General features: G+C 37.7%; 1 protein-coding gene across 5 annotated transcripts; it reads right to left on the reverse strand.

The window, feature by feature from the left end:
- Positions 1–271: 271 nt before the first annotated feature.
- On the reverse strand, positions 272–14,123 carry ANKRA2 (ankyrin repeat family A member 2). 5 transcript variants are annotated; one of them, XM_045393855.3, is made up of 10 exons: positions 13,592–14,123; positions 12,333–12,415; positions 11,045–11,437; positions 9,241–9,399; positions 5,759–5,824; positions 3,638–3,735; positions 3,011–3,136; positions 2,472–2,538; positions 1,480–1,560; positions 272–926 (listed from the first exon to the last, which is right to left on the reverse strand). In XM_045393855.3, the coding sequence occupies exons 3-10, from the start codon at positions 11,331–11,333 to the stop codon at positions 871–873; spliced, it is 942 nt and encodes a 313-aa protein (XP_045249790.1). In that variant the 5' UTR covers positions 11,334–11,437; positions 12,333–12,415; positions 13,592–14,123; the 3' UTR covers positions 272–870. The 5 variants fall into 5 exon arrangements, 4 of the variants coding, with proteins under 4 accessions (XP_045249790.1, XP_073849715.1, XP_005557193.1 ...); XM_073993614.1 differs by lacking the exon at positions 12,333–12,415 and having other exon boundaries at positions 11,206–11,437; XM_005557136.5 differs by lacking the exon at positions 12,333–12,415.
- Positions 14,124–14,184: the final 61 nt, after the last annotated feature.

Here is a 14,184-nt window from a genome sequence, read left to right on the forward strand (position 1 = left end):
CGCCTACGGGAGTTCATTAAAAGTTCAATTGGAGATACTGTCCTTGAGCCCTATCTATTCTCAGCATACTGTTTTCAAAGGCCCCTGCACCCACGGCTCGCTCTTCATGGCTTCTGTGAAACATGGATTTATAGTGCTCCCTTTGTGCCATTAGAGAATATCTCACTTGTACTGAAGAACTGACTTCTCTTCACAGAGGTCTTTTCCTACTGAAAAACTTCCTTAAAAGAGAAAAATATTCTAAATATACTTCTAGAAATGACAGTAAGTCTTTGTTGATTGACTTAGATTCAGTTTAATTACATATATTGTTTGATCTAATGAAGTATTACGGCAGGACAGAAGGGTGAAATTAAAAATCCTAAAGAAATCTCTAATAATCTCGTATACTTAAAAAAAGTATTATGCAAACTGACAGACAAAGTATTTTATTTATTTATAATATCATTTTGTAAACAATCACACTGTGCACTTTTTAATTCAACAATAAGAACAATTTTTTTCTAGGGATTTATAACAAACCCTATATAAAGTGAATGACTTAATACATGAGTGAAGATGACTAGGGTAGAATAATTTCTGAAAATGTCAAATTACAGCACTTGATACAAAGACCGATGATAACTATCTGTACCATAAAAATTTACATGCCATGAAACATTAATTTATAATTTTAAATACACAGTAAAACATAGTTATAAAAAGGGTATTAAATTTATTATAAACCAGTGAATTACTCAGAGAAATATTTATTAAAACCTACTAAAAATCAGTAAATATTGCAACTGAGGTAAAAATTTATAAGTAAACAAAACTATCACTTATAAGGACTAAGTAAACAAAAGGGCAGACATTTTCTGATGAATGTGTCTACTCCTTGATATTTTGAAGCAGCTTCAACAAATGTGACTCAATAACCTGTTGAACTAGAACAGATAGGTAATCAAGATTACAGCACACTGACTATAAATTTCTTAAAAAACTATCAAATTTAACTTATCCCCAATCTTTTCCTAAAATAAAGTTATTTCTAAGCAGGATACATGCATAGTCTGAGGGCGATAATACAATGCAAAACTTTAAAAAACTTGGGAAACTTAGTCTGTCCCTGAGGAACTGTCCAAGTTACTGGACGTTGTATCTTGGTTTCTGTATTTCTGAAACTGAAGTAGAGTCCAGAATACAAGATTATCCTAAGGTTGCCCTATAAATGGTTTGCTATCAAAATATGAAATAAATCTTATAAACATGTATGCACTTATCCTCCGGTAACTAAGTATTTGAGTTGGTGAAAAGTATAGTAACAAACTTATTTCTAGACTTTATAGGAATTTGTGGACTTTTCCCAAAGTTAAAAGTGTATGTCAGGAGTTGGGATAACATGTTTTAGGATTACAGTGATGAAGATGGTTTGGAGTACTGGCTTATACTATTTACAGAGCTTTACTAAGATGAGACACAAGAGTTCGACATACTTACCACTTCTATAGCCCAGGGCTACAGCTAGATCCATAGAATTATATCCAGAGTCAGTTTCAATTGTTGGGTCAGCCCCACTTTCTATACCAAAATAGAAAAATCTACATAAATGAAATGAAAATGCAGGTATGTTTGTCTATTATTGGCTCATGTAGAAATAGTTTGGAGAATGTTTTTAGGATAGTCTGACAAAGTACAGAATGCATGGGGTACTCAGAATTTATTTTAGTGGATTGGAGGGAAGACACTTCAAACAAACAGCATCCTCTGGAGTAGCTGAAACTCATACACAGTTAAAGATAAAGCTCATCTGCACTCCAGCCTGGGCAATAGAGCGAGACTCCGTCTCAAAAAAAAAAAAAAAAAAAAAAAAAGATAAAGCTCATGCGTAAGGACACTGTAGAAAGAAAACAATAGTGAATTCATTTTCTTTTCTTCTTTTTTTTTTTTTTCCCTGACAGAGCCTTGCTCCATCGCCCAGGCTGGAATGCCACGGTGCAGTGTCGGCTCATTGCAACCTCTGCCCCTGGGGTTCAAGCGATCCTCCTGCCTTAGCATCCTGAGTAGCTGGGATTACAGGCGCCCACCTGCCTGGCTAATTTTTATATTTTTTGTAGAGATGGGGTTTCACCATGTTGGCCAGACTGGTTTGAACTCCTGACCTCAAGTAATCCACCCACCTCGGCCTCCCAAAGTGTGGGATTACAGGCATGAGCCACTGTGCCCGGTCACATAGTAGATTCACATGTGACCCCCCAAATGAAAGCAACAAGGACAAAAGGTCCAATTGCAAGTGTGGTATGTGATGGAGCTGCTTCTCACATGGGCAACTTTATGGTAGCAGGTGCTCTAGGGGTGAAGAGCAGCAAGATTCATGTATTTAACAATAGTTAACGATTCTCCTGAGTAGCACCAGGGGAGGCCAGGTTGAAAAAATAAAATCAAGTCCTCACATGGCATTTTCTAAATAGTATTCACTTTCATCTGCTTACCTAAGAGCATCTTTACACATTTCACATGATTTCCATGTACAGCATAAAGCAGAGGTGTTCCTCCATTCTGCAAAACAAAAAGGCAATTCAGAGTTTTTCAGGGTGAGCAAGACTCAAGTAATTTAATGCTGCTGTGAGAAGTTTTACTAGAATTGGACATACAATCATTTAAAGTAATTTTAATATTTTGTGAAGGATACTTAAATCAGAACTAATAATTGAGTCTGTGATATTCACTTTTTCTTCTAGGTATTTAGCTAATTAATTATTCTTCTTTATTTATTCTTTGATTTACTTTTTAGAAACAGGGTCTGTGTCACCCAGGTTGGAGTGCAGTGGTGCAATCATAGCTCACTGCAGCCTCAAACTTCTGGGCTCCAGCCATCCTCCTGCTTCAGCCTCCCAAGCAGCTGGGACTACAGGTGTACACCACCATGCCCAGTCTATTTCTTCTTTAATAAAACTTACTGCATCTCTCCTGAACCAAACAAATTCTAAAACTTGTTAGAGTAATTTTAAATGTAGTATCACAAACTTACCCAATCATATTCATTTACATCAACTCCACAATCAAGCAGCATTTTGACAATATCTGTGTAGCCTTTACTACAGGCCAACGACAGTGCACTTTCTCGACCTTTTCCTAAAAGTTGGGGATCAGCACCCTGATATGGGAAGTAGAGATAAAAGACTTCTCAATTAAACAAGAATATTGTTATCCTTGTCTACAATAATTATAGTAAAACACTAGGCCTGGTAATGTTCTGGGCTTAATATAGAAATAATGAAAACTTTTACTCATGGATGCTTTTATTGAGATTGCCTGGATGCCTTCCTTCCTCTGTCCTGTATCAATCCTAATTATCCTTTCATTCTGGAGTCAAGTCACAGCTCCTCCATGAAGCCCTCTCCTTCAAAGCTGACAGTACTTCTGTTCCCGTGGGACTTAGAGAGGTCTGGGCATCAAATTATTTCTTACTGTTGCATGTATGATTAGTCTTGCCTTCCCAACTAGATCCAAGTTCCACGAGAATATGAAAAGCATTAAACTTTTTTTGGCAGCCTCTACCATTATACCTAGCTGGCTGGATATATAAAAACTCTACTAATGACTTAACTGAACTTAAGTAACTATACATATACATTTTCTGAGGCATTTTCCTTACATTCTGAAGTAGGAACTCTACCACAGCTATTTGCCCGTGTGCTGCAGCCCACATCAGAGGAGTAAATCCTTCTTCATCCGTGTGATTGATAACATTTTCTATTTAAAAGAAAAGCAATTTTTGTGATCTAATTTAACAACCACATCTTAATATCACTATGAAAAACTGGCATTCCGAAGAGTTGATTATAATACTTAACAAAGTTCACTTTTTGCTGACTTTTGATTGGTGTCCTATTGCATGTTGTTGTAATTTGTAGTCTGAATGTATTAAAATATGCCTCAGTGTACATAGCCGGGTTCAGATAACATATTACTTAAAGTACAAACTACCAGACATGACATAATGCCAGGTACAAGGCAGTCAAAAGAATACTGGTCTCAGAATCAGGAGACCAGAGTTTGAATTCTGGCTCTGTCACTTTCTAGCCATGTGACCCTGGGCAAGACACTTAATTTCTTCAATATACAGAATTCCTTGCTTACCTCGACGTACAGTTGGGAGGATCATAATAAAAATGAGATTATATGATAGCCCTCAGCATTACAGAAATACATAAACTTACTGAATCTTATTAAAGCTATCTTCTACTCCATAGCTAACATTGCTACCTGTGAATTTCTCTCATTCTTGTGGTTTGCTAACACGATGTTATGTGGATGACAGATAATATAATGTGAATGAAGAATAGTCTCAAATACAGTACCATGCAATTCTACCTTGAACCCCATTTTCTTCCCTAGATTGTCTACTAGTTATTAAGTCCACAGCCTTGTCTCTAAATTTATTTAGTAGATTGAAGAAGCCTCCAAATATTCATAAACAAACAGAAATATAATGATTAAGTCTTTCTTATAAAAATGATGTGATTAAGCAAAATAAAACTCTTTGATCAGACTCCCTGTATTCAATAAACAGTTTTGGGACAATTGGCTAACTTTTAAAGCATGAAAATAAAAATACAGCTCAATCTTTACTTCATTACAGCAAAACATATTCCATGTGAGTTAAAGATTGAAATGTAAAAAGGAAGCCCCAGAAGTTCTAGAATAAGGAATGAGTGAATTTATTTATAATCTTAAAATGGGAAATCCTTTCTAAGAAAGATATAAAATCCAGAAGTCACAAAGAAGAAAATAAATTTATGACTTACAAATGTTATGCTTTCAGAACTTCATAAAGGAAGTCAAAGGAAAAATGACAAGCTGGGGAACAATATATGCAACATAAACAACAACAAAAAGCTAATTTCCTTAATTTAGAGTTTACATACCAGTATATAGCAGGCAGTTCACACACAAAAAATTCCAGTAGACCATAACTTAAAAAATGTAAATGAAACTACTCTGAGATGCCATTTTTCACCCGTCAGATTAGCAAAATTTGGAGTCTGCTAATATCCTATATCAGTGAGGGCATGGGGAAACAGAAACTCTAGCTCTGGTGTAAGGACATACATCTGGTTTTAGATATATATGTTATATATTTACATATATAAGTTGTATGTATATATATGTATGTATATATGCATATATATGTATATATGTGTATATGTATATATATACACACATACACACCCTTTGACTCAGCAAATCTACTTGTGGGAATCTGCCCTATAGATATACTTTAAGTTTTAAGCATAAACCTAAAACTTAAGGGGGGGCAGTTAAAACAAATAACATAGAACATGTACATGCAATACAATGCACACTTACGGAACTAGAAAAACAATAAAACAGGTCTTTAATATGTGCTTATATAGAAAGCTCTCCACAGTATTCAGTGTAAAATGGTGCAATGTAGTGCATATTTTGCCTTTTGTGTAAGTAACAAGCACATACACATTCTCACACATAACCTGAAACACAAATAGAAATGTTTTCCATAAAAATTTTCTGAAAATGTAAGAAACTTATAATGTTTGCTTTTGGGGAAAAGGCAAGGGTGGTAAAGGAACTTTTACATTTTATATTCCTTTTTTTTTTTTTACTATCCATTGGGTTATCTGCCTGGTGAGTTTATGTAACTATTTGTTTTTGTCTTTATACTTTCTTATATTAAAATAAAATAACAAATCTAATAAATCCTACTGAATTTAAATATTTTTAAATAGGCTATTACCTTGTTCGATACGAGTAGCCAGATACAGCATCTCTCCCTGAGCAGCCAACTGGTGAACTGACAAAGCTGAAACAGTACAGAAAATACTTCATGCATTATCTATAGGGTACACTTGCATCATCCCAGGGTTCATGTTTGTGTCACAATTTTCTTTTCCAAAACAAAAACTATAATTTTACTGTTTTAAAAATATAACTTAAAATGTATCCTAAAATTAAGGCTGGGCACGGTCGCTCATGCCTGTAATCCCAGCACCTTGGTAGGCAGAGGCAGGTGGATCACTTGAGGTCAGGAGTTTGAGACCAGCCTGGCCAATGTGGCAAAACCCTGTCTCTACAAAAAATACAAAAATTAGCTAGGCGTGATGGCGCACGCCTATAATCCCAGCTACTTGGGAGGCTGAGGCGGGGGGAATCACTTGAATCAGGGAGGCAGAGGTTGCAGTGAACTGAGATTGCGCCACTACACTCCAGTCTGGGTGACAGAAAAAAAAAAAAGTATCCTAAAATTACAAGTACTCATTCTGTATCTGAGAATTGATTCATATTCACTTAAGGTAATTTTGATATCTACAATTTTATTTTTATGAGACAAGGTTTCGTCATGTTGCTCAGGTTGGCCTTGAACTCCAGGGCTCAAGCGGATCCTCCCACCTTGACCTCCCAAAGTGCTGGGATTACAGGCATAAGCCCCCATGCCTCGGCCTTTTTTAAAAATCTACAAATTGTTATTATCAATGAAATCTATTCTGAAGAAATGGCTTAGGTATTTAATTTTTAAAATGCTATTTCTGTATCCAAACTTATGAGGAAGATGGGTCTAAAAGACAGGAAGACACTTTTTGTCTTTTTATTGACTGACCCCATTGTGGTCTTAAATATTTTTATTTCAAGACTCTATGGGGTTTTCTTTTTACAAGGAATGAGGTCATAAATGAAAAACAGGCTTGAGAGTAAATTTATTTATTTATTTTGAGACAGGGTCTCAATTTGTCACCCATCCTCAACCTCCTGTGCTCAAGTGATCTTCCTGCCTCATGCCCCTAAATAGCTGGAACTACAGGTGGATGCCACCATGTCTGGGTAATTTTCATATTTTTTGTAGAGACAGGGTTTTGCCATGTTGCCCAGGTCTTCAACTCCTGAGCTCAAGCAATCCGCCAGCCTCAGCCTCCCAAAATGCTAGGGTTATAGGCATGAGCCACTGCGCCTGGCCTGAGAATAAATTCTTGAGTGTAGGCCCAGCTGTGGCTGATTAGCTATGTGATCTTGGGTAACTTTAAACATTTTTGTCTGTAATGTGGGATGTAAATCAAATGATCTTAGGTATTTGTTTTTAGCTCAAAAATTCTATAGTGGATTATTTTAAGATAACTTCTTTAAAGACAATGCCAAATAGGGAGAGTTCTCCTTAAAAATTAGTAGCATTTGATCATTGACTTCAATGATATGATTGGATGGCCTTACTACAGAAAGAAAAGCAACTGGTGTCCTATGCAAATTTATGTAAGTAAACCAGAAACGGCCAACAGTGGGGTGAGAGTCCTACAGGAAGATTCTTCCTAGCTCAACTGTTACAGTATGTGACTCAGAAATCAGGAGGGATTTAGTGTTTCCAAAGAAAAGACAGATTTTGTCATGCTTTAGAATATAGATATATTTATATTACATTCTCAAATACAGTGACTAACATATATACAGTTAAATACTAACACAAATAGTTGTTTTTCTCTTTTTAACATACTTATGCTACATAGAATATTTTTGTAGTTTCAATAGAAAAACTTTACTTCCTCTAGAATGATTCTACATTTAAAAAGTTGTAGATTCAAGGTATTAAAAGAGGTGGTTTCATATTCATATTATATTCAAATTCAAAATTACAGTGCAAATCACTCAGCTTTTACTACAAAATCATTTATTGATCAGTGATCTGGTTTATAAGTAAAATGTGAAGCCTTGAACTCCAAGAACATGAAAACACTGACTGTATTTTAATTTCAAAGGGCTCCGAATTATTATCTTTAATCTCATTATTAACTGATTTCTATAGTAAAACTTTTAAGTTTTCGTAATATTTTAATTTGTATTTGCTCTCTCAACAGAGAAATATAACACATGAACTGTTTATTTATTATTGATTGATTGGAATCAGGGTCTCACTCTGCTGCTCAGTCTGAGCTGCAGTGGCGTGATCACAGCTCATTGCAGCCTTGACCTCCTGGGCTCAAGTGATCCTCTTGCCTTAGCCTCTTGAGTATCTGGGACTACAGGTGCATGCCACCACACCTGGCTAATTTAAAAAATTTTTTTTGGTAGAGATGGCGTCTTGTTATGTTGCTTAGGCTGGTCTTGAACTCCTGAGCTCAAGTAATCCTACTTCAGTATCCCAAAGTGCTGGGATTATAGGTGTGACCCACTGTGTCTAGCCCCACGTGAAATATTAAAAAATGTAATAATATATGAAAAAGTTTTCAATTGCTAAAACTACCAGGATATCACTTAAGCTTTCAAAAAACTTAAGTATAATGCATTTATTTATTTATTTTTAATTGACAATAATTGTGTATATCTATGGAGTACAAAGGGGTATTTTAATATATGTTTATATTGTGGAATGATTAAAGCCAATTAACAAATCTATCACCTCATATACTTACTTTTTTGTGGTGAAAACATTTAAAACTTACTCTTTTAGCGATTTTGAAGAATATAATGCATTATTATTTTTTATTTTTATTTTTCTGAGACAGGGTTTCACTCTGTCACCCAGGCTGGAGTACAACGGTGCAATCTCAGCTCATTGCAACCTCCTCCTCCCAGGTTCAAGTGATCCTCTCACCTCAGCCTCCCAAATAGCTGGGAACACAGGCATGCACCACCACACCTGGCTATTTTTAAAAATTTTTGCATTTTTTATTTTTTGTATTTTTAGTTTGTGTTGCCCTGGCCAGTCTCGAATTCCTGAGCTCAAGCGATCCACCAGCCTTGGCCTCCCAAAGTGTTGGGATTACAGGTGTAAGCCACCATGCCCAGCCTTCACTGCATTATATTTATTATAGTCACCATTGTGCACAATACGTCATTAAGTAGTCCTCCTGTCTAGCTAAAACTTTGTATCCTTTGATCAATATCTCTACCCTTTCAGCATCTACTCACCTCTCCCAGCCTCTGGTAAACACCAGTTTACTGTGTACTTCCACTGAGTTCTACTTTTCCAGATGTCCCATATAGTGAGATCATGTGGTATTTGTCTTTCTATGCCTGACTTATTTCACTTAGCATAATGTCCTCCAGGTTCATCCATGTGTCGCTAAGTGACAGAATTTCCTTCTTTTTTAAGGTTGAATAGTATTCCATTGTGTAGTATAAAACATTTTCTTTATCCAAAGAATATGCATTTAATGAAAATAATGTTTTAAAGTCAAATTCTTGAAAGTATTATATTAAGAATATAGTAATACATCAGTGGCAAATACTTACAATTTGCTAACAGAGGTGTGGTAGAGACCTCATTTCCTCTGTGTTTGTTGGTTAAAGTAGTTGACTGTTTTATGGGTGAGAAATGCTTTGTTGTAGATGGGGTGTAGACATGCCTTACTTGAATTCCCGGAGAAGGAGATGTATGGATATTGCATTCAGCTAAGTAAAAAACAAATGTAAACACATTAAAAGCATTTCAGTAAGAGTTCTATGTCAATGGCTACATTTAAAAAGAAATACATGAGGTATAATAGCTTCAATTAAACTATTTATCAAGTGATACTAAATTGTTTTTATCATAGAAAGTCTATACTTCCTTGTTTGCATAGTGGCGAGTTAATCTAGGCTGCGCATGGTGCTCAAGCCTGTAATTCCATCACTTTGGGAGGCCAAGGCAGGTGGATCACCTGAGGTCAGGAGTTCGAGACCAGCCTGGCCAACATGGTGAAACCCCCTCTCTACTAAAAATACAAAAACTTAGCTGGGCATGGTGGTGCACACCTGTAATCCCAGCTACTCGGGAGGCTGAGGCAGGAGAACTGCTTGAACCCAGGAGGTGGAGGTTGCAGTGACCCAAGATCTCGCCACTGCACTCCAGCCTGGGCAACAGAGCCAGCCTGGGCAACAGAGCGAGACTTCCACTCAAAAAAAAAAAAAAAAAAAAAAAAAAAAGTCTGTACTGTACTACCAGTGAAAGTTCTGGAAAAAAATATTAATCTTGAATGATGTTATCCTAAGAGAATAGTTTTATTATTCAGGGTATCATTGTAAAAGCAAATCTAGGGCCGGGCGCGGTGGCTCAAGCCTGTAATCCCAGCACTTTGGGAGGCCGAGGCGGGCGGATCACAAGGTCAGGAGATCGAGACCATCCTGGCTAACGCCGTGAAACCCCGTCTCTACTAAAAAAATACAAAAAACTTGCCGGGCGAGGTGGCGGGCGCCTGTAGTCCCAGCTACTCGGGAGGCTGAGGCAGGAGAATGACGTGAACCCCGGGGGCGGAGCTTGCAGTGAGCCGAGATCGCGCCACTGCACTCCAGCCTGGGCGACAGAGCGAGACTCCGTCTCAAAAAAAAAAAAAAAAAAAAAAAAAAAAAAAGCAAATATAGGGCATGATGACAGACTTCAATGCATTAAAGCATAGAAAATGAATGCACATTAAATATTCATAGAACAGGAATATTCAGGAAGGGATATTACACTAATTCATTTCTAAAAGGAACACGAATTTTTTTTCTTATGATTTTATTTTTTGAGACAGAGTCTCACTCTGTTGCCCAGGCTGGAGTGCAGTGGCATAATCTCAGCTCACTGCAACCACCGCCTCTCTGGTTCAAGCAGTTCTCGTGCCTCAGCCTCCTGAGTAGCTGGGATTACAGGTGTGTCCCACCACGCCTGGCGGATTTTTGTATTTTTAGTAGAGACGAGGTTTCACCATGTTGGCTAGGCTGGTCTTGAACTCCTGACCTCAAGTGATTTGCCCGCCTCGGTCTCCCAAAGTGCTGGGATTACAGGCATGAGCCACCGTGCCCAGCCCTATGATTTTTAAAGGAACAATAGGGAACTTCATTAGGGAATTTGTAAACAAATATTAAAAAAGAAGTTTTTAAAAAAATCAACATGTACTTCCTTTAAATATTATATAATCTGAAATTATTTTAATTTGGCTTCTGTGAGATTCCAGAAAATCATATTAAAAAATGACTTCTAAACTGTCTTCCCAAACTCAAAATTTCATGATTGGGGAAAAAACCCAAATACACAAAAACAAAAACAAATGCAGATATTTATACCATAACTTTCAACCTTTAAATAGGACAGATGCCACCTCCAGGTCAGAATTAACCTGATCTTGAATATTTTTACTATCTTCTTCATTTAAGGACTTCACAAATCGAGAACACACATTCATATCAAATCGGTTAGGCAATATGAATTTCATTCCCATGGCAACACCCTGAGCTGACCCTTCTTCTGAATTTGGGTCCAGTGGATGTTCTATTTTAATGTCTGGCATGCCAGTTAGGCTATAAGTGCTGGGACACTCTTCCACTATAAGCTGGGCTCCAATATCCAGATTTGTTGATGTAGCCATGATTTCAACTGTAGTTTCAGTAATTAAAACATTTCTTCATGATTTCCTCTTGGTTTTATAAGAGCAGTATCCAGTGTATTCTTGGAATTTGGATATTTAAAAATCTGAAAGAAAAAAATTAGAAAATTAAAAGTATTCTATCAACTTAGGTAAAAATACACAAAATAATCATTTTCAATCAAGTATCGAAACAATGCTCTCGAAAGCACCTACACATAATAGAAAGCATATAATGTTCAGAGGTAGAGAAACCTGAGTATGTATCCAAGCTTTGCCATTAATTAGCTGTGTGACCTGTATAAGTTACTCAATCCCTCTGAGTTTCCGTGTCGTTTATAAAATAGGGATACCACCATTAACCTTACAGGGTTCTGGTAAAGACCAAATGAAATACTGGACAGTGACATTCTCACCTCCATCATTAAATTCCAATAAATTTTAGTTACTGTTTCTCCCATTTCCTATATCTGAATATTGCCAAATGGATAAAAGATCAGGCTAACAATGAAAATAAACTTTAACTTCTTACCTCAGGTTAGTTTTTTAATATGTTATGTTTATATAGGTGGCCCTTAGTTTGAATTTAGAAATGATATAATTCATGTTGTATCCAAGTTTATTGGCATTGTTATCTGTAACACCTGTGATTCCTAGACCGTGAAAGACTTTACAAAACTTTGGTTTTCTTGAACTGAAGGTACATTTATCAATTTTTGTTCAGATTAAGCATTAGCAACTTAATGTAGGTTTCATGAAAAATAAAGTAGGTAGATTATGGATTGGCTTTCCAAGATGTATAATTGTCTTAGATACATTATCATTTGGGACAGGAAGGCAATTAATAACATCCAGTTAATTTTTTCATGTTAGGGTTTATTGCCTCTTAGAAGTTTTGAGAGGGTGCAGGGTGTTATAAAATTGGAATTTGAATTAAAAGAAAAATGCATTAGGATCACAGTGGAGCAAGGGTCACCAAACCCTACATTTACAGATAACCACCTTTGACAATTTTAAAAACATTTTCAAAGATTAATCCTTGTAATAATCCTTTGAGTAGGCAGGTCAGATAATCATATGTCCACCTAGGAGAGGAGAAAAAGGAAGCTCATGAATTATGAGGGCTTACTCAGCTCTTCTGACTCCATCACTCTGACCATTAATTTTAATAATGAGGCAGCACTGAACAAAGCCAAAACCTCCAAGAGAGAGTTGAATAAATAACACATAGTATAGTAAGGAAAAAAAAAAACAAAAAAAAGGCAGGAAGGTTAATACATTTCGGCAAAAAGAAGGAAACCAGAAAAGAAAGTAAGTTCAGAGATTCAAAGGGAGATGGATGTGCAATGCATTAGTCCATGCGTCTTAAAAAGTACTGGACAATCCCAACTGTGTTTCCTGAGGCAAGAACTATCTCCCCCTTTTTCCTATCCAGCAGTTGGCTAAGTGCAACTCCCCTAAGCTGAGTGCCCTGCATATATCTGTATTTTAGCATTTACCATTTTCTTGACCATTTACATAAATCTAAATTGAAAACTCCCCTAGGATGGGGACCACTCTTACCAATCTCTGCACACAAAACAGTACTTGGTCCTACCAGGTGCTCCGTAAGTTTTCTGATCTTAACTTTAATAATTTTTTCCATACTCTTTTTTCGATTTCTAACATTTGCTGATTAGACCTGGCTTTCCACTCCCAACATCGCTACTAAAGAGCTGGGCAATCCAGGACAAATAAATAATACAAGTTTTCTGAAATTCACCTATTATAAAAAGGTGTTGAAATAGGCCTTTCTAATATTCTTTCCAGCTCTAAACAGTTTCCATGTTACAAATCAAGGTTTATAGATGGAATTACAGGTCTTCGAGAGGAGAATAGCAAATGTGTTTAGGGGAAGGGGGTGGGTGGAAAAAGAACGCTTATCTTGGCACAGCAGTCTAATGCGAGGAGAAGCAAAGTTGATTAGTAAGACAAAATTTTGAAGAACAGGAGAGGGAGGCGGGGGTGAGGGTGGCGGGGGGTGAGGTAAACACGACTTAGAAGAGGAGGTGGTGAGAAAAAGGGGGTAAGGCTAAATAGATAGCTAGGTTCACCTCGATCTGTCAGAGCCCAGGGATGAAGGGATAGAGAGTCTAAGGAGATAAAGTGAGCAGCTATGCTAGTTCCTGCGGATGCTAATAACAGGAGCCCCTCGTTTCTTCCTGATTCTGGAATTATCCTACAAGGAGAGGAAGGTGCTATGAAAATAAATGATGCCTCACAGGCTACAGGTGTCCCAGCGTCCCGAGACAGGAGCCCGCTGGAGGGGAGACTCTTGTAGGAAAGGAAGTCCGTTCTGTAGCCACCCGCCAGCTGTGCCCGAAAAGTCCCAGGAAGAAACTCTCGCTCATCCGCGGCAAGCGGATCCCGGACACGGGGGCTGGAGGCCGACCCGGTGAGAGTGCAGGGTCTCGCGACCACCGACGACAGCAGACAGCGAGTGGAGCCTTCCCATCTGAGGCCAGCTTCAGTACAGGCCTCCAAGCCCGGGCTTGTTTTGGCCGCGACGTCACTTCCGATTTCTTCTTTCGCCTTCTGGCTGAAAAACGTTATGTGGCAGTGCAGCTGAGATTTTCAGGTTTTCTTTTCTTTGTCTCTCTCTCCTTTTTTTTATTTTTTTGCCGCCTTTACGCTCCAAGGCCCATCCTGCCGGAGTACTACACAGATAGGGTCATTTCAGTTGACGGTTCTGGGTCACCAGAGCAGAGGAAGCCCCAATTTCGCCCTCCGGTCACGCCTCCTGCTCCAGATCGCCCCGCCCACCTGACTCGCCTCCGCGCCGCCGGGTTGCGTGAGTGTCTTGAGCGTGCGCTGG

Source organism: Macaca fascicularis, chromosome 6 (assembly GCF_037993035.2).
Source record: "Macaca fascicularis isolate 582-1 chromosome 6, T2T-MFA8v1.1".
Lineage (NCBI taxonomy): Eukaryota > Metazoa > Chordata > Mammalia > Primates > Cercopithecidae > Macaca > Macaca fascicularis.

What these genes read in the sequence shown, in the direction of transcription:
- ANKRA2 (XM_005557136.5), bottom strand. Translation starts at nt 11,333, where the DNA reads ATGGCTACATCAACAAATCTGGATATTGGAGCCCAGCTTATAGTGGAA. An exon ending in CACACCTCTGTTAGCAAATT is followed by an intron (nt 5,825 to 9,240) that starts GTAAGTATTTGC and finishes GTACTGTTTCAG; the next exon opens with CTTTGTCAGTTCACCAGTTG. An exon ending in GGCTACTCGTATCGAACAAG is followed by an intron (nt 3,736 to 5,758) that starts GTAATAGCCTAT and finishes TCTTTTAAATAG; the next exon opens with AAAATGTTATCAATCACACG.